Consider the following 27,637-nt stretch of genomic DNA (forward strand, 5'->3'; position numbering starts at 1 on the left):
TTTCTAGAAGCTGCAAACAGCTTATATGAAGTGCTAAGCACAGAAGTATACTTAAAGACATTCTCTTTTGTGGATTATGTTTAGTCATCCATATTGCTTACTCATGTCATACTCAGCTAGTAGGCTTCAATGCTATTGAAGATGCAACTCCAGAAACAGTATGTGGATGTTTGACATATATACCTTTACGTTGATGTATAATTTACAATGACCCAGATGGGGGGCAGGAAGCAAATCATCTGCATGCACAAAAGATGACTAGGCTCTGGGCTCAGTTGGCCAGAAAAGCATATATTGTCTAGGCAAACATTTAAAAAGCATTTTATGGTGCATCAGTGAAAGGAATTACTTAGTCTAAGTTTGTAGAGCAATTTAAGTGCTTTTAATGGATCAATTAAGGTATTTTAAGATGTATATATACGTACATATATTTTATCTGTATGACATTTTGCTGGGTTGATTGATTCCAAAGAATAGAATTCCTTCTTTTTAAAGATAAGCAAATCTTATCTTTAATTATTTTTTTTTTAAAAAGCAAGCATACAAAACACATAATGTAGGATCATATTTAGAATACATGAATCTGGAAACACATATCCAAGTTTTGTAAGAATAAATCCAAAACAAATGTAAGAAAATTTAAAAAACCCACCACTGCAACCTATAGGAAACAGGTCAAATGCTTTGAGTAGTCACTAACGCTCAATCCCCCAAGAATTAAATTTGTCAAAGTCAAAAATTATTCCTAGAATCAACTAATCAACTCATTTCACTAATTGTTATTAACAATGAGGTTCTTCACTGACCATGGCTAGGTTAGGCAATACAAAAGCTGAATCTCAATGAAGAAATAAAAATAATCCATTGATCTATTTCTCCCCAACCTTGAATTGCATTTGTGATATTTGGTTAAAATAGGACTCAGGATTTTCTGAACCGTAACCTGCATACATATTGTAATGGTTAGAAGTGAGATTTTGAACCTCTGTCCCACAAAATCTTACCCAAGACCTGAAGTTACAGTTCTAAGAAAGCTTACTTAAAGAAATCAAATCTCTAAGACAGAAAGAAGAAGGAAAAAAAAACCCTGATCAGCCTTTTCTTCATAAATCACTGTGCTAAGTGTCAGTAACCTCCCAGAACCGCTGATGACACAGGAGGCCTGCCATGGTGTACGAAGGCAGTCTGATTGATTTATTTAGTAGTCATGTTAAAAAATCTGCAGAGAAACTTGCTGAGTAAAAGATTGCTAGCGATATTCTGCAGTCTAAACGCACTAGTGCAGTTAGTGCCTCAACAACACTTCCATTCATTCCTGAAACAAGGAATATCAAATGAGTTTTCAATTATTTTTTTTAACCTGTCTGAATTTTAATAGAATGGTTATTTGGGTTTTCCCCTCTTACCTTATTTACCCATGTCTCAAACTGAACGTTTTGTGGATTTGGTGATGTAGTAAGGAACAAATCTGCAAGGAAAAACGTAAGAGAAATAAAATATTTAACATATAGACTACACATACAAATATTTAATCATCAATAAAGACATATAATACAAATCATTAAAACTAAATTACATATATTTTATAAATATATTATATTCCAGTGATGTTTAGTTGTATATATATTAAGCAAAAGATTAAAAACCAAAAATCCCCAAAACTGCTTTCATCCCTCATACTCTTACGTATAAATAAATATACCTTCTGCTCTCAACTTCGGCATTTGTATAGTTTATACATAAATTAATTTAGCCTCACAAGAGCTAGTAAGTGCTGGATATTATATATATACACACACTGAAGAACATTTCTTAATAGTAAAGACTGAGACAGATCTCAAAGCTAGGAAAAAGTATACGCAGTTTTATTTTTACTAAGTCAAAATTAAAAGTTAAAAACCTGCCAACCATCCTTTTATTTTGGATATGTTGAATTAAGCAACAGATACACTGTTCGCAGGAGCAGGAAAGGCAATAGAGAAATATTTCAGGCTTCCTTTACACTAAAATTCTCTTAAACATCAAAAGAGTGCATGAGTGCTTCAGAGGATTTATCTGACAATGCTATTTAGGAAAGCACCAAAATTAGGAAAATGGGAAGAAAAAGCTTTATAAAGCTTTTATGTAAAAATAAAAAAAAAGTTTAGAAAAAAAAAATTATGAAGTCCAGTGTCAAGAAGTAGATTTTAAGAAAACTACTCTTTTAGATTTAAGCATTTTTTTCATTGTCCTACTTCCCTTCCACAATTCAAGATAGTACTATTTGAGTTAGAACACAATGGTTACTTTGTAGGCAGAAAAAAGTGATTTAATTAAAAAAAAAAAAAGTTAATGCTTTACCCTGAGGTTGTTTACTGAATAAGCAGGAGGACTGCTGTACAGGGAACTTCAAATGGCTCATAGTGGGTATTGTATTTCAGGGTAAAAAAAATCCTAAACCTAACCAAACCATAAACCCTCACACCAAACAAACAAACAGCCCACATACACACAAAAAAGCCAACAAAGATTTTGCTTACAAGTTTCTCCCTGTCCCCCTGCCACAGCCTGAAAGTTGTACCATTTAATTTTATTCCCCTGAATACCTGAAACAGCAGTTTCCTTTAGGGCATACACATGAAAAGCATAATAGTGTGCTTCATTGGAAAGAATTGTATTGACACTTAAGTATGTCTTGAAGGCAAGAGACAGAAGTAATGGAAACAATCTGAAGATAACACAGATATAACTTAGAAAACATACATAAACTTTGAAATTTTAACTTTGGATGTAGAAGGAAGTTTGTGCAATATTGTTGGTTACTATCAGATACGAACTAGAAAAGCATCAAGAACTCTTAATACATTCACAGGGGGGAAAGAGCAACATGGACCAACAGATGCCGTAACTCACTTTCCTACAGGCCAAAATGCAATTAAATCTTTGTAAAGAGTTTTTGGGGTTCATCTAAGTATTTTGAGTGAGGCTGTAGTGTGTCCAAGCTGTAACGCAACCAGCAGCCAGTTATGGGCTACATCATATATAGGTTATTCCACAAGGGGCGCTTACTATAACATAACACTCAGTTATAATGGACAGCAAGGACTAGCATTTGATTAGCAAATATGACGGGGTGCCTAACCTTCAAGCAAATGTTTTGTTGGCACTATAACCATCTCCCCACCACACCTCTGACTCTGCCGAGCGGTTCAATTCACGCACCGCAGAGCTGACCCCTCAACTTTACTTGCCGAGTCAATCCTCTCTCCGCACAGTCCTCTAGGCAAGGAGAGATCTTGAGGAGCATTAATTCAGCATTCCTACTAGCAATGCCATGTTTATACGTGTTTTGTGAATCTCTCCCAGAACTGGATGAAACGGCATAGCTGCCAACACCAGACATAATTCACCCAGTATTATTATGCTAGAAATTCAGCTCTGAACAGTTGGTTATTACTAGGTTAAATAAGTGCCTCAAGTATAATGCAACATAGTTATGCTTCTAGGGTGGAAAAACCAAATACAAAAGGTAGATATCAGTTATGCTGGGGGTATTAAAAAGTCCTTAGCTCCAATTCATTTAAGGTTACCAAAGTTAATTAAAAATAAAACCAGCAAAATCAGCACAGCACTGTTTCGTGACTAATTTATCATGCAGTGGCATTTCATTTAACAATTACTCTTAATTTAAAAGCCTATACCAATGCAGCATACTACGACAACTTCTCATTAAAAACACAAAACAAAACATCTTTTCTTTGATGGGAAAACCCAGTACCACCTATAGTATCCTTACAATGGAGGTTCTTCAGTAAAGAGAAATTAACATCCTTAACATCTTAATGGGAAGTCATATAAGCACTACTACAAATCGAATTATCTCTAAGTAGTAATATATCTTGCTTTCATTTGAGCATTAATGAGTAAATTTATCAGTTACAGCTCCTCAGAGAGCACAATGGCCATGTCTGACACAAAAGACATTTCATATTGTTCGTCTCTGGGAGCGTTACAACGGTCCACAGAAAGTCAGGCACTCGACATGACTAGGCAACAACAGCAGTAAGTAAACTGCAAGTGTACTAACCCCAATTTTGAGACACAGCCATTATAAATTCACTGAAGTATTAGTGAATTGTTTTTAAGAGCACATACAGTTACTGTATATTACACACATACACCTATTTCGTAAAAGTATGTAAAGAGAGAGAGAGATTTGCAATGGATTTCTCTTATGCATTGAAAAAATCAATTTTTTTCCATTCTTAGTCTGAGGCACATTAGAGTAGTTGTTTTTCACTCCTCATCTAATCTGATTTCAGAATAAGTGTATAGAAATATTCAGAAATATGACCACACTGGGAATTGAAATACAGGAAGGCAAGGAACAACAAGCATGTGAAATCCCAGATGTTAGGACCAGAATCTAAAGTAGCTTTAAAATAAACATTAAACTCAGAGAGGGGGAAAAAAAAAAAATAAAAAATAGGCATGAGAACACCACAGTGGCTGGGATGTCACACAACTTAATAAAAATCAAAGAATACATTTAGCTATCTGCAGTGTAGGAGGAATAAATCAGGACACTTAATGCAAGTAAAATTACAAAGAGCTAATAGAAAGATGATAATTGAACACTTCTAAAATGTTTACTATGTTAAAAATGTGGAAGTGCTTTTAGATTTAAAGTCTTTGTTCAGCCACTGTACAAACCAGGTATTTTAATGGGAACACTTGTTCCACATCGGGAGAGTACGAAAATACAGCTATGTTTTCAGGGGAGGCAATCTACCATTTCGTTGGTTTGCAAGAGATCAGGGCTGAACACAGCCCTCTGCAATAGCTTGACAATGATTAAATTCACCAACATGCCTATTTTGCACTGAACTCCCTCCCACCCCCAAAACAGCTTCTCTTCAAAGTTAGTAAATTACTTTTGCCCTTTGTTCCTCTTCACGTTCCTTCTTTCTTCTAACTTGAGGCATATAACATCATATACAACAACGAAACCAACACACCAAAGCAGCTCCAAGGCTGCTGTAATATTACACTGCACGCGTAAAATGCAAAGGCAGGCAGATTGCAGAAAATCTTCCAGAAATAGGATAGAGGAGCTAGTGCCACGCTGCTCCGAAGTTAAAGCAACAAATGGTGATTTCCCATAGGACAACTGCGTACAGGTACAGCAACACCACCTTTAGTTCTAAAGCCTGCTGAACCGATTCAGCTGGTACGTTATTGCCAATTGTCCTTCTTTTTATCTTTAAGCCTTCTAAGAAGCTACGCGTCTCTAACACGTGTTTTTTTGTGATTAAACCCTCTTGCACCAAAATAAAATTAAATGTTTAATATTTACAAGTAATTTTTGATTTTGATCAAGAACGTCAGTGATTTCAAAGCAAGTGAAACATTTATTTGTATCAGCAGTGTAAAAATGCGACGGAATTTAATCACTCCAAATAACTCTTTGGCAATTTGCATAGTTCAGAATAACAAATGCTCTCTCCAAGTTTGTAGGAAATAAACCTGTAAGAAAAACCTTTCTGCTTCAGATGCAGAAATAATCATATAGGCAGTTTCCAACCAAACAGCTCCACACCCAACAACAGGTCCGTCTTTGGTTCTTATCCCACAGAATTCCTCACACAGACAATCCCAGATTCCTCAACACAGTGTTATGCAACTATGCTGCTCTGATTCCACATGCCATTAGGTCAGTCCTCCTTTAATAACTTTAAATCTATCTGTTAATATGCTCTTCTTGCAGCAATTCATCCAGTGTTTGCTCCTCATCATCTCCATCTAAACTCCCTACCTTCCGCCTAGACTTCTTCCTCACCTACCAACTTCTATTCCCACGTCCTGTGCATCACCTCTGCCTTTTGCCCCTTGCTCTCAGTCAAGCATCCAAACACTGGCAATGGTCCACAGCCACGACGGAAGGGAAGGTTTCCATAATCACTGTCTAGGGTATGTTTACTACTGATGGCTGTTTTAGAAGGACAGTAATAGCAATTAAGGAAAACAACAAAACCACCTCAGTTGCCATTTCTAAAATCTGTTTCAAACTGGCTAAATTTGGATGGAGATTTTAATTAAAACAGCAAAGAGACCTTGCTGGGAAGGATGTTTCAAAAGCAAGTGCTAGGTCACTAAGAAAAAAAGTTGTCTGAAGTTAGCGAATACCAGAGCAGCTCCACCACAACTTCAGTTCTGCCGAAGTGGCTAAGCAAATGTAACTGCAGGTTAGAAAAAGTTCAGTGTAGAGGTAGGTAGGGAGAGTGGAAGTCTTCCACCCAACTGGAAAACTGCAGATAATCTTATTAAATCAAGTAGATAGTATTACAAACCTTACTTCCAAACATTGCTGTTTCTTACTAGGACTACTAGGAAATTGCAATAAAACATAACTATACAGAATCTGCTCCAAGTTCACTTCTGATCACCCTTGTTATTTTCCTTCACTTTTGAGTGCTACAAGAAATGGTGCTATTTATAGATGGAGCATTCGTTTCACTAATGACTGATTTGACCTTTCTGTTTAATGTCAGAGGGCTTTATTTTGGAATTAAACCCCTCAGCATCTACAGTTGTCTTCAGAAGGCACCAGGGCCTGAGCAACATTCTTACGTTACAGCTTGATTTAACATTTACTGCAGAAGTATGAAGTTAATAAAGGGGGGGGGGGGGAAGCCCCTATTTTTAAACACTATCAAAATGCACAAGGCAATACCCAATTAGAACATAGATACATACAATCCAGACATGCCTAAAAAATTTGTCATTTATGTGGAAGAACAGGTGTGCCTACATGTAATGAACATGCCTGCCTGTATGTATTGGCATATGTAAATAATGTGCTGAACTAAAAATCCGCTGCAGTGTATTGACAGAACGGGTAAGGTAACAACTGTATTAAAATGTATTAAATGCCGTAGAGCCTTAGGACAAGTTAAAGCTAACTCTCCTCTATTGACATTACAAATTTTCCTCTGTTTACATTACGGATTGACCTACCAGTAGAAAAAAAACACTATTTAAAGACAAAACATTTACTTTTTTTTTTAGTTGTACTTGTATAACTTTGGTTGTACACCGCTTTTAAATGCTCAAACCTAATTTCATATAAAGTTAGAAATAGTCAGTTTTATTTCTTTATTACACAGAAATGGAAAAAGAAAACTGACAAATTTTGTGCTTCTGTTCATAAGTTTTTCATTCAGGTAGAGAAACCCTCTATCATTTCATATTCAGATTTGTCAAGTTGGCATTAGTACTGTATTAGAGAAAATGGAATACATCTACTGCTTAGCTACAGCAATTTACCTTTCACAATATGGATATGAGTAGAAGTACCAACACTAATGAGTTTGAAATTAACTTGTTATGAATTTGAGGTTCTAGTCATATGAAACTAAGTTATGGAACCCCTCCTTTCAGTAACTTCCTCCTCTGAAAAATTTAAGCAAACAAAAGGACTCCAAATGTTCCAAACTAAATAATTTGTGTTTGCAAATTTTTAAGTAATGTGCTTACAATAAAAGAAGTTGTGAATTTAATCTGCTTTTCAAACAGGTCTTCCAAAATTTAGTGTTTACTGGAACTATTTAGTAAAGCAGATGATAAATAATTATGCACAACATAAGTAAGCACTAAAATCCCTTTCAGTATTAAAAAATACTGTAGAAAAAAACCATATGTATTAATTTAAAAGCATCACCTAAGTGGAAAACTTCTAAATTAGATCTATGCTGAATAGTTATGCTTCTGAATATGCAGAGCAGGTGGGACTGTTCCTCTGGGTTTTAGCACTTCAAACATGAGTTTTCAGACAAAAAATTCTGTTGGTGTCTTTTGCTTTTAGGGTTGTTCCCCCAACCCCCCCCCCCCCCCCCGAGTAAAGGCAACAATATTGTTTTAAGCAATAAAAGATGACCAATCAGTGGTGAGAGTGCTTTCAGAACTCATTTTCACATTCATGCTTTATCACCAAAATGCTGTTTTGAGGCAGAACCAATGTACTTTTCACCTATATATTGATTCCCATAAAAATATCATTAGTACCATTCAGCGTATATAACCGTATTAGTATATAATTAAAAAATTCAGAAGGAATAGCTTTTGAGACACTTATAATGGTGATTTGAAAATTGAAGTGGCTAAGCAGACAGCACAGGTCATGTGTTCTTTCAGAAAGATTGGTAAAAACTTCTGTTAAAATAGCTACTTTTCCCTCAAGATCTCTACTCATTGTTTAATTCTCTTCATGAGGTAAGCTATGAGTAAGAAAGGTGGCACTGGCAAAAGTAGACCAATCTCAGCAGTAGGAGGAGATGCAGCTCATTTGAACAACTCTGGCTTCATCTTATGAGCAGGAACCTCCTGTCGTATTGAATGCTGTAGGAACAAGTGGAGGAATAGAGGTAATAGATCATACCACAGACCACTTTTAATTGGAGATAACAAATTTGTAAATAGTAAAAATGAAAGTAATAAAAAAACTAACAAAAGCTTGTGGACCTAGATTGAGGTTCTCCAGAACACGTCCTGTGCATCTTAAACGATACAATTTTTGCCTCCATTATTTGCTGTAAACTCTCAAGTAAGCTCTGCTATCAAAGCTTAAAGCAGTTAAGAAATTAAAAAATGTACCTGTTCAAGGAATGAAATAGTTACATGGCATTACTGAATATTTATTTTTGGGGAAACAAACCGTAAGGGAGGGGGCAAAACCAGAAAGAATGATTTGACTGGAAATACATACACACCCCTACAGTTTTAAAATACTACTCAAGGTAAGTTTTAAACCACCAGATAATTTCTTTGCAAACATAAAGAGACTGGTTATTTTAATTGAGAATAAATGCGGATCTACTGCATAAAATAAGCTTTGATGATAATATTATACGCAGAGCGACTAACAGCTTCCATAAGGAGGAAGCTCACCAAAAATATAATCAGAGAGTCTGGCATCGAGCATTACATTGTCTTCAGAATCCAGGTTTAAATGATTACAACAGAAATATCACTGGTAATTTGAATGATCAGTTTTCAAGAAGAAAACTGTCTACATTTACGCATTTAAACTAAGGAGTGGGAATTTAAAAAGAAAACACATTGTAAATGTTCTGGTACATTAGGTTTCTAGATTCCCAAAGCAAAACAATATAAGAAAATTAACCATCAGAAATCAGTAAAGAGACTAGCAATTAGCTTATAGCAAGCTGTTTCTGACTAATGATTTCTCCACTTTAGTTTTCCCCAAAATCAAATTTATGATTTTCCCCTTCATTTTATATAAACAGTTCCAGAAATATCTGCAGTTATACACACCATGTGCTAGTGTTCAACACAAGACAGGTTGTAAAAGCAGTATTTCCAAGCTTTGGAATCACATAACCAAATAAGGCACAGAATATTTAATACATCAGCTATTTTTCATAGCATTTAAGGATACATTGACAGATGTACAGTATGAAGTTACCGGATTCAGTCCAAGGCAGTTTGTGTGATACATTTGAACATCTTAAAAACATTTGCAGGGCCACGACCTTATTTCTCGGGCGACAACTTGCAACTTTGAGTGCATACAAATTGTTTATTAATAATATTTTTTCTAAGTAATTCAGTACTACAATTTTGGCTTAGAAAGACAGCATTAGTCCTAAATGAACATCTGACATTTTAGAATGTCTTAAATATAAACAATCAAGTTAACTAATTAAAAATAAAAAAAGCAGCAAAATAATAGCTATCCTAAAAATTTCAACTTTATCTAAAGCACTCTAAAGTCACCTATGACAGCTTACGTAAAGACAGTCTAATCAGCCTTCACCTAGAGACACATGCTAAATTTAAATTTCAGCCTGGTCCAAAGTATTTATTTGAAAATATTGAATGTGGCGCAAACCAACAATGGCATAAGCAAAATGTATTTGTCTGTTGTCTAGCTTTAAGTAGACAATCTGTATTGGTACCCATCTCTGTATCGTTTCTGGGTGGTCTTTATCAAGTCCTTTTACCTGTATCAGCCCCAGTTTCCAGCTATAACACTTTTTCTCCATGGCTTGGTTCATGTATTTCAGTTGTAAAATCTTCAGAGTAATGACCATATTGCACAGTGTTTACTCAGTTATATTCTCTCCCTCTCCTAACACATCGTGAGATGCATTACTGAGACAGACCAAGTTCCATTTTACTTCGAGTGGACTAAAGGCAAAAAAGTTACTTTTTACCTCCTTTACTGTAAGTCAAAGAGTTAAATACTGCACAGATACTTCTCAAGTCACATTACGTACATATGCCAGTTTGAGGCTATGCTGTTTTTAAGACAGGAGGAGTCTGCTTTGGAAATGCTCACCTGCACTGTCAAGCTCAGTAAGATTCACCTGATGTTGATCTATTCAGACAAGCCTATTATTATTAGCTTCAGAATTATTTTCTGAAGCTAGCTGTCAAAAAGAACTAATGACATGTGTGAGTATGTATTACTAGACATCCAGCAGCCCTATTCTAACAAGGGTCATTACATCGTCTCCTCATCTTTCAGTCTATCTCAGTGCAGGTACGCTAATGATAGGCAGGTTGACCAGACCATTTCCAGACACTCCTTCCAATCTCAGCCACTGTGTGAGGTAGATACCCTCCCTGGGGCAACACATGCAGAAGACATTTGAAAATTTTGTCTCAACTTTATCCGTAAAACACACATAAATGCTTTGGTAAAAATTTTTGCATGGATTATATAAAATTTCTCGCCTAACTCAAAATACTTCCTGAATTAAAAATTCTAAGCAGTTGTGATTTCTACAGGAGGATGCTTTATTTAAAAACAGCAGCAGCATTACTATCTCACCAAGAAAGATTAGTATTATCTTTGTTCTGGTTAGAGGATTTTTGGATTATAAAAATCTTTACACAGTTAGCCTTTCGTGAAGCACTGTCAGGGATTAAAAACATCCTTATGAACATGTTCTCATACAATGAAATCGTAACAATTCAACTTCCTTTTACGCAGAGCAGGAGAAGTGTGCCAATTAAAAGCTCTGTTTTGAGGCTTTAATATCAGCAGGTTGAAAACGGGTTAGGCAATAAACTAGCAAAAAGATTCTCAGCCCAGAGAGGATTTTTTTTTCTTTCTATTTTTTTTTTGCCAAGCACACTTTACATCTCCTAAGCTGTTTATAATGACAGAGTGCCAAAAATAGCCCAGCTAAAAATCACTGAATTGAATGCATCTGTTACAGAATTACTAAGAGCCCCAAAACACTGCAGAATATTAGAAAAAGGTCTTAAAAAACCCCAAGGAACAACAAGTAAAGATGGTATATTCAGGAGAACCATTTTTTATTTGTAAACAAAAACCAGTGCATCTACTTTAGGTACAACTGTATCTTCCTGTTCATGAATAGCAGCAATGTGAGTAAATACTCTGAATTTTTCAGTCAAAAAGTACCACAGCAGCATCAAACATCATGATTATCAAGTCTTTTGGACAACGGGATTTCAGCATGCAGGCTATTCATAGAACCATTCAGGTTGGAAAAAGGCCTCTGAGATCATCAACTCCAACTGTTAACCCAGCACTGCCAAGTCCATCGCTAAACCCTGTCCCTAAGCATTCCATCTACACGTTTGTTAAACACCCCCAGGGATGGTGATTCCACCACCGAAGTCAGGCTGACAGGCCTGTAGCTCCCCGGATCCCCCTTCCTGCTCTTCTTGTAGACAGATAACACACTGGCTAATCTCCAGCCTGCTGGGACCTCCCCGGTTAGCCAGGGCTGCTGATAAATGATGGAGAGCCACTTGGCAAGCTCCTCCACCAACTCCCTCAGTGCCCTCAGGTGGATTCCATCCAGCCACATAGACTCATGCGTGTCTAAATGGAGCAGCAGGTCACTGACTGTGTCCTCCTGGACTTCGGGGACTTCATTCTGCTCCTCATCCCTGTCTTCCGGCTCAGGGGTCCGGGTACCCAGAGGGAAGCTGGTCTTGCTGTTAAAGACTGAGGCAAGAAAGCAAAAAGCACCTCAGCCTTTTCCTCATCCCTTGTGGTAATGTTCCCTGCTGCATCCAATAAAGGATGCAGATTATCCTTGGCTCTCCTTTTCTTTCCAACTTATTTGAACAAACATTTTTTGTTATCTTTTACAGCAGTGGCCAGCATGAGTTCCAGCTGGGCTTTCACCTTTCTAATATTCTCCCTGTATAACTTTCCAACATCCGTGTAGTCTCCAGGGCTGCCTGCCCCTTCTTCCAGAGGTCATAAACTCTCCTTTTTTCCTCCGAGTTCCAGCCAAAGATCTCTGTTCAGCCAGGCCAGGCTTCTCCCCTGCCAGCTCACCTTTTGGCACATGGGGACAGCCTGCTCTTCTGCCTTTAAGATCTCCTTCTTGAAGGATGCCCAGCCTGCCTGGACCCCTTCAGTGCTGCCTCCCAAGGGACTCTGTCCGCAGGCTCCTAAACAGGCCAAAGTCAGCCCTTCAGAAGTACAAGGTAGCCGTTCTGCTGACCCCTCTCCTTACTTCTCTGAGAATCAAAAGCTCTGTCATCTCATGATTGCCAAGACATCCTCCCATCACCACATCACCCGCCACTCCGTCCCTGTTTGTAAACAGCAGGTCCAGTGGGGCATCTCCCCTGGCTGGCTCAGTGACCAGCTGTGCCAGGCAGTTATCTTCCACACGCTCCAGGAACCCCCTAGACTGTTTCCTCTCCACTATATTGTATTTCCAGCATGCATCCGTAAGTTGAAGCCCCCCATGAGAACAAGGGCTAGCTGATTGTAAGCCTTCTCCCAGCTGCTTGTAAAATATTTCATCTGCCTCTTTATCCTGACTGGGTGGTCTATAACAGGCTCCCACTGGGCTATCTGCCTTGTTGGCCTTCCCCCGGTCCTTACCCATCAACATTCAACCTTGTTGTTACTGTCATTAAGCTCTAGGCAGTCGAAACACTCCCTAACTTACAGGACCACCCTATTGCCTCTCCCTTCTGAAGAGTTCATAGCCATCCACTGCAGCACCCCATTCCCCTGCACCCTCAACAATGCCCCCCTCCTCACTAGTATGATTCTACTGTGTACCAGGAAGTTTTGTTCCAACTCAAGAATGGTAGTGTGGGTGAATACCAAGTCACGAGAACGCTCTTCACTAGCTCTACCCAAACCAACCAGTAAGTAAAAGACTCCGCCAACTGTTGAAAAATAACACAATATGGATCGCACTCCTCTCTTTGCTTGTTTAGCAAGACTGCGCTGCTCCAGCCACGCTGACAAGGAACAGAGCTTACTTAAACCAGAGGAGCATTTAGCCGTCTTCTGCAAAGTCTATCCAGACTGCACAAAGCAAGACACAGGACTAGCTGGGGGCAAAATGCAGCAATTCCAGCACCTTACTTTGGCCCTGTTTGGCAAAATGCGTTTAGAATTACAGTACTATCAGTACTGTATAGACAGTTACATACAGGGTTTGTTGGTGTTTTTTGCTTGCCCTTTTCTTAATTTGTATCAGCTGACTATTCTTATGACTTCTTCTATGAGTCACCCAACTCTGTACAGACGAACAGACATTAAAGGAGACGTGGGGATAACACTAAACAGGTATTTTTTGGAAGAGGCACAATGAGACTCAAGGTGCAATTTCATGCTTGGTTAAAGGCAGGCTAAAACTGCGGCTACTACGAGGAGTCAACCTTCTCTCTGTGCTTGCATTGGCTCTGGCAATCCTGAAGCTGTATAGCAAGTTGGGTCAGCTTAATAACTCAAGTGAAAATGAACTATATTCCCCTCCAGCCCCAGCTTCTGCACAATTACTACAGCTGATGTTAGGGGGCTGCCATAAATATGCAGACAGGAACAGACAATTGGTGACTTCTCAGTTTGGCAGCAGGCAGTCTTGGAATAACACATCAGTCATGAAACATCATATCATTGATGAGGCATTATTTTTCAGCAACATATGCCTTGTACACAGTTGGTCCAATTTTCATAGGGACAGCAAAAAAAAAAAACAACCAACAAGAATTTACTGTTCCCATCTTAGAAGCAAAGAAGTATTTTAAAGAAAATAATCCTATGATAACATTTGCTCCAGTTTTCTTTTCAGAATGAATTATTTTCCTTGAAATTTTCCTCAGGTTTCTGTAATAACACATATTTCAGCCTGAGGTGTTATATCCCTGCTGTTACAAGCAAATAAAAGTCAGGATCTTTCTAAGGGGAGTGCTTCATAGAAGCTTCTATTCGCATCTTGAGATAGGAATGTAGATGTGAACCTATAAAGCTCCCAGAACCCCCCACACAAAGATCCCAATTTTCATTTTTATTTAATAGAGGAACTTCCATACTTCACTAGCACTAACTGGAACTCTGCGGACATTCTTAACCCTGTTAGCTGTCCTGAAAACCTTTGTGTGCACTTGCAAAAAATGATAACATCTGTGATTGATCTATGTAAGCAACTTAGACTTCCTACCTTTACCTACCTGTGAGTTTAGATTTCAGTATATTCATCTTAAAATGCTACCTGGAATGCTCATCTTCACTGCCCATGCCACTAAAACACAACTACAAAGGATTTGTAGAATTAAGTGTGTTAGAATTGGTTATTACATCACACCGATTATGGTAAGCAACCGTATATTTAATTTTCCAGTTTGAATTTTCACTTGACAGCTTCATGCAACAGTGTGCCAGAACTGAATATTAAGGTTTGACGACACGCTAAAGCAATTAACTTAATCCCCAACAATTATAAGCATCTTAATTAAATTTATGGACTCTTTCCTCCCTCGTTCCCATGCTACTAAACAGGAAAAATAATAAGCTATCTTTCCAAAATTACCATATATGAATTGATGTACGTTGCAAATCTAGAAGATAAAGCATTTCAGAATTCATTTAGTGTGAAGAAATTAAGTTTAGCACAATATGTAAATGGGATTGGAGGTATGAATCACGTATATACTTGATAAATAGTGGTAACTGAAGGCTAAATTGCATTGTGTTTTTCACAAAAAACCCCCAAACCAAACCAAAGCCACCACCAAAGGAAAAATACAGTTTATCTACCATAAGAAAAGTTGTCTCCAGTACTCGTTTGTGAACACTGAATTATAAATAGGCTAGAGGATTGCTCATACAGTAATAGAAGAACAAAGTCTCACATGTTATTTTCTCCATCACTGACAAAATTAACTACAACAAAATAGAATGAAGTAATACTGAAATCTTCAAGAAACAAATTATAAGTCAGTCTTGAAAACATTCTTTGAATGAACTATAAAACTATTTCCAGACTCAAGATTAAGAAAACGCAGCCTGGCTTCTGATGGAGTTGCAAAGTGAATATTAGAGTACAGCATCACAAAGAACAGGTAACAATGCTTCAATGAGGAACACAGAATTATTCAGAACAAGCATTAGCTCTGATTACATTATCATCAAGAAGTAGGAAATGTTTTTAAGTTATTCATTTTGGCAGTTACGCTTTTAAATGCTGAATTTTCAAATTGCAGATATCAAAATAATTAAAAATAAAAAAAACCCCACAGAAGTAGCAAAGTTTTATGATCACTGAATACAACATTCCAGAACCAATTCTTTAGGATCATCAATGAAATTTACTAAAGTATTAGAAGGAAACTGCAATGCATTAGATTGTATACTTAGAGCGAGACATAATTTTAGGAAGGTATTTAACACTTTTTATGACTTACCAGCAGTGAAGTCATTATTTAAATCTATAAAAGCATGAGAGTGCGGTATATACATTTTACTTTGAGTTTCCAATGCAGCATGCCATGAGAAGTTCCTACAGACAAAAGTAAAAAGCAATACATTTCATCAATGCTTAGGGACTGTTTGACATGAAAATATACCTTTTATAAAAATAACTGTGAAACTTGAAATGAAATTGAACAGCAAGCATGCTCTTCTAATGCTAAGCTAAAATTACTACTTAGCTTATAATATACTAAGTAACTAGAGTAATTGCCTGAAAAGTTCTGCAAAGGATGATTCATAGCACAGGGGCTTCAGTTAGTTTTTAATAATTTTCTAGAGTAACTTTTTTTTTTTGTAGACAGCAAAGTCTTACTACCTATGAAGTGAAATTTAGTGCCTAGACTTCGACCGTAAATCTTGAGACACTGATCACTGTGCTCCCCAGTTTCCTCAATCAGTTTTACTATTGGTACTTCTGAAATCTACTTTAGGATCAATAACAATGAGCAAAAATGGACACAATCACATGCTGTTAAAGCAGCTCATGCCTGCTGCATGTGAACGGACTTTATTTTCAGTCACTTAAAAATCAACACAATAATTCAACTCTCATGTTACGATGGACTACAGGCTAATTATGTAATTTCCCAAGCAAGTGATAGTTTTACGTATTTATAAACATAAATGCCCTGCTGGTTTGTGTTCTAGAAATGACTGAACTTCCAGCAAACCTCCCTATTAGCAGCGCACTGAAATGTAACAAATCCTTCAAAATTCATAGTGGTTGAATCATCAGATATGTTATTTTCAGAACCCTGAGCTAATACCCTCAGAAAAATGTCAATACACACTATAGAATGCACTATCCAAAAGCATTACTGTCTGTAATGACTTTGTTTATTCCAATGACATCACCTACATATTACTGAAGTCCTTATCTTCTATGACTCATTTTATTGTGAGAAATAAGAAACAGGCTTCTTATTGCTTCCCGAAGATCATAACTAAGTCTTAGAAATGTTAAAAAGAATCACTTCGTCTTAAAAATTTTAAATATTCTCTATAGGTTTTTCATCTATTCAGTTTTGAAGATAGCCAAGAAAGTTAGTTATAAAGCTCTAATATAAATTTAAAAACATTTTAGATTAAAAACAGATGAATGCTTTTATAAGCAGATGACATAAAGCTGTTTTCCATGTACAAGACATTGCTCATGCTGTTACCTATAGCACTTAATCTTATTCTGGTCTGTAATGAGTAAGCATTATGCTAATGTTACTGGATGCATTTCTTCAACAAAAATGAACTAAAGCTCTCCCAGTTTGCCATATCTTCAAAAACTCATACAATTTTTCAATATATAATCATTGCAAGGTGTTCAGAAACTCCCTTGTGAATTTGAAATCTCTGTTCCATAACCCATCAATTTAAATAAAAGTAATGGTGATAAAATTCAAGTTGGGATTAACGACCAAAAACCTACTGCCAAGAAAATTATAGTTCCCATTTACGCAATGAAATGTTATTTACCCTACATCACTTCTGACCAATCTCTGAGGAAAGCAAAATAGGCAGTTAGGAACAACTGGTATAGATTTGTTAAACTCACTGATGGGGTGTGTGGGGGGAAGCCTTATTTAAACATTTCTTAAGGGCCGTGGAGATGCACATAAAGCTGATCTATTGTTGTCATAGAGACACAGTAATCATCTCATTGATTTCTCTGCTGGTAACAGACCTCTTTTGAAACAATAACTAAATAAAGCTACATTGGAATGCAAAGACTTCCTAACACACTCCTTTTCAAATAAACTTAATTATTGATCATATGCAAACCTAAAAAAGCTGTGACACCAACACCTGGATTTCTCCTGAAGAACAGAGCTGCAAGTTTCTATGTTAATGTTACTAAATAATATTCAAGAAATCCTATCAAGTTCCACTTAAAAGCTGCAAAATAGCAAGATAGAAGACACAAACAACTGACTTAAAAGTCCAATCCTCTTAAGAAAACACAAGCCCACTTCCTAATTTTTCCAGTTATTCAATGGGAATTATTATCAGTCAAAAGAAAACAGATCAAAAAGAAAATCTCAAAAGGAGTGGTTTTCATATCAGAAAGCTAAGACCAATGTATTTATTTTGACATTTATAATCCAACCCACATCTTAAAAACAGTTTCTCTGTCTTTTGAGGACATACTTTGGCAATTGAGAGAAAAAAATCTCTAAGTTGCAAAGTTCTAATTCAAGTATCCTTTTAAGGCTTCTCTCTTTTTCAAAGAATGCCCCAACCCACAACACTATCAATTAAGTTCTTCCTTACAGAAATCAAAGACTGAATGTATGCTAAGTTCGGTTTGGCAAGTCACAGAAGATGTACAGACCCATATTTTTAGCTGGTAAAAAAAAAAAAAAATCATCCTGTTCAGTAATGAAACTTTCACTAACCAGAGTCACACCAATTGTGTGTGACTTAAATACACAACCCTAACACCTCTCAAAAGCCAAAGCTTTCTTTTTATTTATCAGACCCCAAACTTCCAAAGCAGCTGCCAGGAAAACTGAACAGAATGAGAACTGTCCTTCTCTAGGGTTCAGTAGTGTTTTTAACAAGTAACAGTTTCAAAAGACAGATCTAAAGTTCTTTGGCATCTTGCCCAGTATTAACAATATTGCTATTTTCTTAGGTTTTGTTTAGATACTGGCTCTTCTGAATCAGTAGACATCCATTCTTTTGTTCTGCTTTGATTTCAGCATTTGTACTCAAAACAGTTAAAAATAATCCTTTGCATAGTCCTTACTAAACATTTGAATACGTTGTTAATATAATAATTTTTATCCCAGTATTTGCGAGCTAGTCTCATTCACGAAATTCCAGGGCTAGCCGAAACTTTAATAACGCAACTCAGTCCCCTTTACTGCAATCTCGTAAGACTTCAGTCAACTTTACTTGCTGAAGAGCGGCCTTAGCCGCTCCTTAAAACAAAAGTTACAATACAGGAACAACACTTCCACGTACATGTACGTACCTTGCTACTTAAAGTTGCCTCTACCTTATGTCTCTTTATGAATCTCATATATATGAAAAGATATATATAGCTCAATATACAGGAATATGTAACATAAGGCTTAAGACCCTTACACTTAGCACTTCCTACGCTTTTGATCTCCCATCCTATCTAACCTTCCCATTACAATTTACTTCTTTGGTATATGAGAGCTGAATTTTTATTTTTTTTTTAGTTTACCCCAAAGATTTGTGCATTTTCCTTTTGCCACCCTTTATATTACAAGATCTGAAGTAATTCATGCATCATCAAACTGTCACTTCATCTATTAGACTACATGCAGCCTAAATTCTACAGGTGCTACTTAAGATCTTTGGTTTTATTTCTGTACAGCACATCACTCCCTAATACAGATTATAATAATAAATACCAAAGTGTGCTGAAGAAAGGAGACTGTAACCGTTCCAAGAAACATTTATCCTATTTCTTATGTCAAATAACAAGGTTTTTGTTTTCTCAGCTCTCATGGAATGTCTACTTCCCCTGTAAAACAACTAATTCCCCAATAATAACACTTTCAAAACTAGATGCAGTGTCACAGAATGTTTAAAGATACACATGGAAATGAGAGAAGATTCATGTTTGCACAGTTGCAGCTAAATGTGAGTCTTCTGCCTCTTCAATAAGAACAGAAGTGGATGCACAATGAATAAGTTATTAAAATTCATGCTAATAAACAAACCCTTAGCTTACCCGCCTATCAATATCTGTGGCTTACTTGAATCATTTGTGACACCAAAGACGTCAGGAATCAAGTCTCCGTTAAAGCTGAAAATGCAAAACAATTTCAGTATCACCTTAGTCATTATAGGAGTTGAAATGAACTGGTTTTAAGTTAACCCATATTTGGCTACCATTTTCCAACCAAGCAGTGCAGAACGTTCAGCTGTGTAGTCTTTTCTAAATTTTGGCTCTTGTCCGAGCTGCTGGTAGTAATACACTTCTTTCAATATTTTACACTATGCCATGCATCTGATTTTCCAGTTATAGTCCCCCTCTCTTTTGTTCAGAATTTCACACAGAGGAAAGGGCACTGTGAAAGGGATATTTTCTCAGTCTAAGAAGCCAGTCTGTACAGCCAGCTTTACAGACCTCGCTAAAAAAATGAATGGTTCTTTTTCTGCATCAAGCAAAGTACTGAAATTTAAAACAAACAAACAAAAAAGCTTATTTAGTTACTATTGCCAGGATGATATAATATACAGGGTTTGTAAAGACAACTGGTATGTTTTGTCATCTTCTGTTAGACCAGCTGACATTACACAAACCTGTTCTTGAAATATGAAGTGCACGCATTTCAACTTTTAGTGTTAAAATAGATTTAAGTTGCTCTTAGTCACCATTATAAATGTTTTCTAAAAAAGTAGGCCATACTTACTCCATTACTAGAGGCTCATCATGAAAAGTCTTATTTAACATAGTTTTATGGTTAAGATCTAAAACCAGAAAATATTAATTTCAGTTAGCAATATGTTATGACATTGGCATTTTTAACTTAAGACACAATTCTTCTTCATCTGCTAATTTACAACCATCAATTTTATGATTTAAAAAAACAAGTCAGCCAGCACTGAACATAAACAAATGGCTTCCTGAAATTATTCAGGAAATGTGAGTTACAATTAATATGCTGAAGCTTCTTCTCTCTCCACTAAACTCTTCATCAAATTCTTCTAAATAGATCTTAGTGAACCCTACTTCTTTGTATGACTGCAGTGACATAGACACATGAAATCTGAAATGGTTGGGATGAAGACAGTCAAAGAATTCAACATTTTATGTAAAACCTCTGTTTAATGTTTTGTCACTGTGAAGAACACAGTTAATCACGTACACTGAGTGTCTGAATAAGGATTAGAGGTAGACTGCCTAAATAGGAAGTGAGGATTTTAAGTCCTTATCAGGCTATCACCTCTCACACTTGATTTTTACTTGTAATCCAAACTCCTTGCCACATTATCCCCATTTCCTTCACCTCACCATAATGTTTCTCTTCTTCCAGTAATTCAAACTCCTTGCCACATTATCCCCATTTCCTTCACCTCACCATAATGTTTCTCTTCTTCCAGTTTCCATATTTTATATGACAGTACCCTCCTATTGACCTGTCACGCTTCCATTACCCAAGCAGGCACCACATCCCTTCCCAGCAGCCTCACCACATACCGACCATTGCCTGCATTTTTAACCTCTGACTCCTTTTCTAAGCCCCACATGTTCATTTGTGCCTTTCCCAATATTTGTTTATGCAGAAGCAAGACAGCATAAATTAATCCAATTCCTAATTACAATACTACAGATACCTCCTATTCTCTTAATACTTGATCCAGTACACTTTCCCAGGTCGTTTGTTTCACCTCTGATTAAAGCCAGAAGCTACATTATCTAAGGCCATCACTTGCCTCACCAGAAACTATTTTGTAACACAGTTGCTTATACTAGTGAATATTCTTCAGTAGTTTTTGTGGACTTAAGTATATCTTCTTTTGCCTTTCTGTTCTTCAAACCTAAACTCTTCCCAAAACAAAGCCAACAGAAAACAAGAGACTTCAAGAGTTCACACAGCCCCTGACTACCCTAAGGCAGAACCAGCTACAACACTGCTAAAAGACTCTTCTTGAAAACTTGATTCCAAAGTTCTTGAAAACTTCCAGTAAAGGAGACTCTAGAAATCTCCTTCCCAAAACCAGGTATCACTTTCATTAAAGAATTTAAGGTTTAACAGAAATTAAGAGTGTTATGTTACTGTTGGTAAATTTAGGTATGATATTTTGAAAGTTTACGCACTAAACTCTACACCAGGTTCTCAGCACATTTTAAATTCAGGATACATCTTCTGAGATAATCTTTGTGAAGATGACATGCATAATGGGGAAGCCATGAGAAGTAGCTCTTTGGTTAGTAGGTTACGGTCTAACTATAATATTGTTTGGTTATGTCTGTTGCATGATATAAAGCAAGAGTTTGAGCTTTGTTCTCTTTTATTAATTACACAGTTTAACAGCAAGATAATATATGTGTATGAAGCCACATAGCTGCTAATCCCTATTTTCACTGTAAAAACAATCACTACACTGTAGAATGAGTTACAACTTTCTCACAACACTCTGAATTATTAAAAAGCATAACAATCTTATTAATAAGCTGTCTCAGCAACTCACCTAACGTTTGATTGTGCCCCCAGAAAATAAACACTGAAAGTTCATCTCTGCCATGATTTTGTGCCCGGGTAGTCAGCAGGACATCCATTTGTGAATCACCGTCATAATCCCCAGGAACTACACTGGTTATGGTAACACCGAGAGATCTAGAATTAAAAGCAAACAAATAAAAAAACCCACATGCAGATAATAGTACAAAGATGTGCATGAAAACAGAAAGTACTTGTGCGTTCAAAGGCTTGCCTTTTCATCCCAATTATTATTAGCTGGTCTAATACAATAGTATCCTTCAACAATCTGGCTTTCTATGAAGTCCTTGTCACTGCAAAAGTAACTTTAAAATCAAGCATTCTGCAAGCTGTTTTCCTCTAAGGAAGAAGGAAGTTTTTAACTCTAAAATTCAGCTAACAGGCAGCCATATCCTATTTGTTAATGCTATTCAGACTTCATTAAATCCCTTCATTTGTCGTAGAACCAGTTCTCAAAAATGTTTTTCAGAGAGCAGGATCTTCTGGTTGTATTCCAAGAGCAAGACCATAAAGCAACAGGAGCAGTTTAAGCAGCAGTAGTCCGACAGATAGTTAGATCTTTTTAAAGACAATATCATCTCCTCCTATCTTCTGCCACATCTTACTAAACGTGTTTGTTCTTTCCTTCTTTTTTACTTTATTACCTACTCGGAGACTCTGCTTTATGAGCACAAACATGGGTCATTCTGTCAAGAATTAGAAGCAGATGACTTCTAATGCACTAAACAAAAGCTCCTTCTAAGACAGCAGGGAATAAATAAAAATATATAGAACTACAGAAGATGAAGTGGAGCTGTAACAGCGATTTAACTTTTCAGAGACATAATACTGTTAGTACGCTTTATTCATAAGCAGTAACATATCCTATAATACTACTATGGTTAAAACTATACATATCTACGTGAACACACACAGATTATTTACATTTACCAAAACATGATGCTTTTTTTAAAGCCACATTTAAACTTCAGAAAGGAACAGACATCAACACAAAAATGCCAGCACAGCATTCTCCCTCCCTATCGCTTTCTAAACAGATGATATCGCCTGGATTCTATTAGAAAGTACAGCAACTAGAACAATTTCCCTGAAAACATGTCTTGGGACAAAGACTAATACTACCTGCCAAAACGTTTTAACCCACGATATGGAATGGTAGTTTGCCTTACTAGGAAATAAAAGTCCCAAAAAACCATGTCAGTTGCAAAAATACTCCAAGTTACAGGTATTTTTAATACTAATTAGATGACAAAAAACCCTGAAGCATTGAAAGTCCAGAAGGTGGTGAGAAGTCACACCTATTAGTTAACAATATGAATGTCAAAACTCATCTCCAACAAATTCTGTAATGTGACCCACAAAATCCAAACAAATCAAACCAGAAACTTATCAGGAAATTAACCAAGAAACTGGTTACAGAACTGCAACTCTAAGGGCAAGCTGAACAAGTCAAACACACAACAGCAGCACAGACAATTCCAGTCATGTTCCCACGGCCTGCGGAGATGCACCTTCAAGAAAAATGACCACTTATATCGTTTCACCCTGAGTAACAATACTTACTTCATTGGTAACTTAACACGGGGCTTAAAGTAGGGTTCCTTTTGGTCAGCCAGAAAGATAATCAACTCATTCCCTGCAAAAGCAAATAAGATGATGAGTAACAGAGGAGGATTGTAAATGGTATGTATACAAAAAAAACATTTAAAAAGGTATGCCACAAGTAGTCATTCCTCACAGTAGCAAAAACTTTGAAACACTTCCCATACAACTACCTCCTCCTCACTCAACAGGAAAAAAACGAGCGCTTTTTTGTGTTAATAGTTAATACAACCTATAAATCTAATTGCATCTCAAAGGAACACTGATATCAATCTTCTCTGGGGCTTAGTGTTAGACCTTTCTCTCTGCCACTGTTACCACATTGCTTAAAATAAAACTTCCTATAAGGAGTTAAGAAACAGTACACGTGGAAAAGTAACAGGCATTAGTTCAACACAAATAATTAAAGCTTAAAAGCTAACTCAGCTGAATTCTTTCAATGCTGTCTGACATAGCAGGATCTGATACTGCTGTCCCAAGTCAGCTGACAAAAGCATTTTAAGTTAAACTCATAGAAGTAACTTGGTTCCCAGCAGTATTTCCTCATGTAGAGGTGGCACTATCATTTAATTATTGCAGGAGGATCCAAATAAAAGCCCATATTCTATGTTGCACAAATAACTGAAATTCAGGGAAGAAATAAATAAATAAAAATTCACTTCAACAATGAAATATATTTTCAGTCAGCAGACCACAATACACACGCACTTACTTCTGCAATTAAAATAATAGTTCAGAGCTAAAGAAAAAATCCTATTTTTTACTCATCCTCTATTATGTTTGTTTTCTGCACTGTCCATGAAACTCACCTGTAGCATCTCAAAACTGCAAGAACTAGGTTACCTAATAGACTATGGCTCCAAACTAGAGCTACCATATACGTTTCAAGAGCATCATTCCATGACAAAGTTCACAGCTGTGAAATAGCAGAATACAAGCTTCCTGGCTACAAAAAAACAGCGAACTGCCATAAACGTATTTGCCAAGGAGAATATGCCAACAAACGAGTAAATGAAAACAAACCCTTTCAAAATGGATTGAGGCGACTAGTGCAGTCCCATCTGGCAAGCTAATAAAGCCTGGGTTACACTACACATCATCCACAGACGATTGAAAAAGTTGGCACACCGTAAGGTGAAGAAGCCTGCTGGCTGGTTAAGCTTTTGATAATAAAGCTGTGGGTTGACTGCTAAAACTTGTAATTCCAATTTCACACTATAGACTTTCACCTGCCTTTTTATCATCTATGTGGTAAAGTAATGATGATGATGATGAAACAAATGTGTTTTTACACATACCAGGTTCCAAGTCAATTATACCACTCAGAAATGAGATTTTATCATCACTAAAGATAGATTCATGAAAATTTCAGCTCAGCACTCATCAATAGTGAAAACAAACTTGACTACTGGATATTATTGGATGAACAGAAAACAAAATCACCATGCTACTACGTCAATCCATAATGCACACATCCTAGATGCTACTTGCAGATCTTGTCCTCTCATCTCAAACAAAACACAGAAGAAACATAAAACAGCACGTAAGAGGTTGTGAAAAAAGGGAACAGTTTCCATACAAACAACAATTACGTAGATGAGAGGACTGAACATCTCAGTGAGGACATCACAGACATTTTCAAAATTCCCCAGTGAAATGTAGAAGCTGAATAGGGGAATGATCTCTCGCTGCCCCGTACTATTAGAAGACACATCTAACACAACTAGAAGGTGGTGGGCTGAACACGCAAACAGCATGAGCTTCCCCACTTTTACCTGTCTTGTAAGTCTATGCACAGAATGGGGATGTGTATGCACAATCCCATTTATTCATATATTTTTAATTTCAAAAACTGAGTCCAAAAGTCCAGGGTCCACTGGTAATTTTAGTTGTTCATGGCAACATGATACTTACGGATCTAGATGACCTCTTGTATTTAGCTAGTTTACAGTCTCTTACAAATCTCTAAGTATTTTCCTTCCATGCATCTGAGCATATGGAACATTACTCTCAATCACTTCAGTTGAAGTAATTCAAGATCTGAACAGTAACATTAATTCAGAAAAAGGCCTGAGACGTCATCCACATTTCCTTATTAAGGGTCGGGATAATTAAGACTGGGCTTCTTTACCATCTCACTGTTCCTTCAAGTCTAGTATTATCTCCAGTGCTCACTTCCTCAGCACTACTTAAAACTACCTATTAGTTTTTGTTTAGAAGGTTCTGTAAATTTTTCAAGCTACTTTTTGTCAACACTGAAGTTATATGTTATATATATATGATGTTTTCAAGTAGGTTGTTTCATATTGTTTTTTAACAGAAAGTATCAAGTAGGAAAACTATAGCAACTGCTGCTGTGTAGAAGCAAAGAAGAAACCATGAGCCTCACTTTTAAACCTTTATCTATTCACATTTTTATATGCATTCATCTGAAAGATAAGAATGTAAAAAATAAATCTCTTGTCACTGACGTTCATTTTTTTCAGTGAATTTTTTCAGTTGATGAGCTGGCGGAGCATTTTCAAGGAACCACGTATTTCAATGTCTCAACTAGATGAGAAATTCACTCATGCTTTACCAAAGCTACTTACAGAAGCATTTCTGAGATGGGAGGACTAAAAGAGGTGAATTTAGGAATAAATTTATCTTGACATGTAGCTTCAAGCGACTAAAATCACCGAACACCTGCAAATAACACTGACTGCTGACAATAAGCTCTGCTTTTGGGTGCCCCGTGTCTGAAGCTCAACCAGAAACTCATGGCAGATGACAGCTGCGTGGAACACACGTGTCCAGCCTTCCACTGCAACTCCGCATCCCAGGTGGGCTAACGGGGCAACCTGGCCCCTCGGCAGCTGGGAAACGTTCATCTGCTTCCCAAAACGCTGCAAAAGCAGGAGCGAAATCCCAGTCTGCAACCATGCACTCCACAAGACGAAGTCTTTCCATTACTTTGCAACCATAAATTCAACTTTTAAAGAAAGCTGTTTCCTCCTCTGTACGAAGCCGTATTTTAGTGCATATTGGAAACATATTTTTCCCTACAGGAGGCACCTCAGGAGCAAAGCACACGTCAGTTTTAATCTTGAAAACGGGTTTATTGCTCGCCGCGGCGAACACCGCGCAGGTCGAGTGCGCTGCGGACCCGAGCGGCCGGCGCCCCCGCAGCCCCGGCTGCCCAGCGGGACCCCTCCGCCGGGAACGGCCGCCCCCCGCCCAGCACCTAGCGGGCACCGGCCCGTCCGCCACACCGAGCAACCGGTGCCTCTTCCCGCCGCCCCCCGCGGGGCCGCCGGCACGGAGCGGCACGCCGGTGCCCCCGCAAGCCTTGGGCCGTAACCGGGACCGCAGCGCAGCGACCGCCGCTGCTGACACCCCCGGGGCGCTCCCAGCCGCCGGCGCTGGCGCCCCCCGCCAGCCCCCCGCCGCCAGCCCGCCAGCGGCCCGCTCACCGCCGCGCAGCACGAACAGGTCCGTCTGCTTGTCCGAGTTGAAGTCGCCGAAGGCCGCCAGCGTCCCGTAGGCCTCGGCCCCGAAGAGCTGGGCGGTGACGTTCTGCAGGGCCGCGCCGGGCCCCGCCAGGGCCAGCAGCAAGCACAGCCCAAGCCAGCGGCGGCCGCCCCCCATCCTGCAGCGACACGGCCCGGCTCCCCGCCGCCGCCGCCCCCGTTCACATCACTTACGGCAGCGTAAGGGTGCGCCCGGCGCAACCGCCGGCTTGCTTCCGGGACTGACCCGGCGGCTTTGCGACAACGCCGTGACGGCCTGCGCCGCTCTCTTTACGGCTGCCGTGGGTAACCAAGGGGAGATCGCCACCCGGCTCCTTCACTCCGCTAAGGCGACGGCAACTGTCCGGGCCGGAGCGGGTGACGGCTCCTCGTCGGGATGGCGGCGGCGGCAGCGGCCCCTGCGGCGGCCCATATGGCCGATGTGAGCTGGAAGATGCTGGAGCTGCGGGCTCGCTCTAAACGTTCAGGTCTGACCTCTCGGCTTGCCCGAGAGCAGCTCCGGGGCTCCCCTTCTTCACTAACCGCCCCGTTCCCGCGCTCCTCCCCGCCCTTTGCCCGCC

At 38.2% G+C, this 27,637-nt stretch overlaps 2 protein-coding genes across 10 annotated transcripts in view; one reads left to right on the plus strand and one right to left on the minus strand.

Moving 5' to 3' along the window:
- The window catches only part of ITFG1 (integrin alpha FG-GAP repeat containing 1), an 88,137-nt gene extending 60,842 nt beyond the window's left edge, over positions 1-27,295 (minus strand). Inside the window, exons 1-7 of one of the 4 annotated variants that reach the window (XM_040615219.1) lie at positions 27,021-27,291; positions 23,530-23,602; positions 21,938-22,083; positions 20,155-20,212; positions 19,470-19,544; positions 15,700-15,794; positions 1,407-1,468 (exon numbers count right to left, since the gene is read on the minus strand). In XM_040615219.1, the coding sequence (XP_040471153.1) occupies positions 1,407-1,468; positions 15,700-15,794; positions 19,470-19,544; positions 20,155-20,212; positions 21,938-22,083; positions 23,530-23,602; positions 27,021-27,195 (684 nt within the window). In that variant the 5' untranslated portion in view covers positions 27,196-27,291. Of the gene's footprint in view, positions 1-1,406; positions 1,469-15,699; positions 15,795-19,469; positions 19,545-20,154; positions 20,213-21,937; positions 22,084-23,529; positions 23,603-27,020 lie in introns of all 4 variants that reach the window. The other 3 variants (XM_040615222.1, XM_040615221.1, XM_040615220.1) reach the window with 3 other exon arrangements.
- Positions 27,296-27,356: 61 nt separating this feature from the next.
- The window catches only part of PHKB (phosphorylase kinase regulatory subunit beta), an 80,139-nt gene continuing 79,858 nt past the window's right edge, over positions 27,357-27,637 (plus strand). For 3 of the 6 annotated variants that reach the window (XM_040615215.1, XM_040615214.1, XM_040615217.1), the window contains exon 1: positions 27,362-27,544. Coding sequence is in view for 2 of the 6 variants with exons in the window: in XM_040615213.1 (XP_040471147.1) it covers positions 27,454-27,544 (91 nt within the window). In the remaining 4 variants the exon portion in view is untranslated. Of the gene's footprint in view, positions 27,545-27,637 lie in introns of all 6 variants that reach the window. The other 3 variants (XM_040615213.1, XM_040615212.1, XM_040615216.1) reach the window with 2 other exon arrangements.

The sequence above is a fragment of the Falco naumanni genome, chromosome 15, assembly GCF_017639655.2.
Source record: "Falco naumanni isolate bFalNau1 chromosome 15, bFalNau1.pat, whole genome shotgun sequence".
Classification (NCBI taxonomy): Eukaryota; Metazoa; Chordata; class Aves; order Falconiformes; family Falconidae; genus Falco; species Falco naumanni.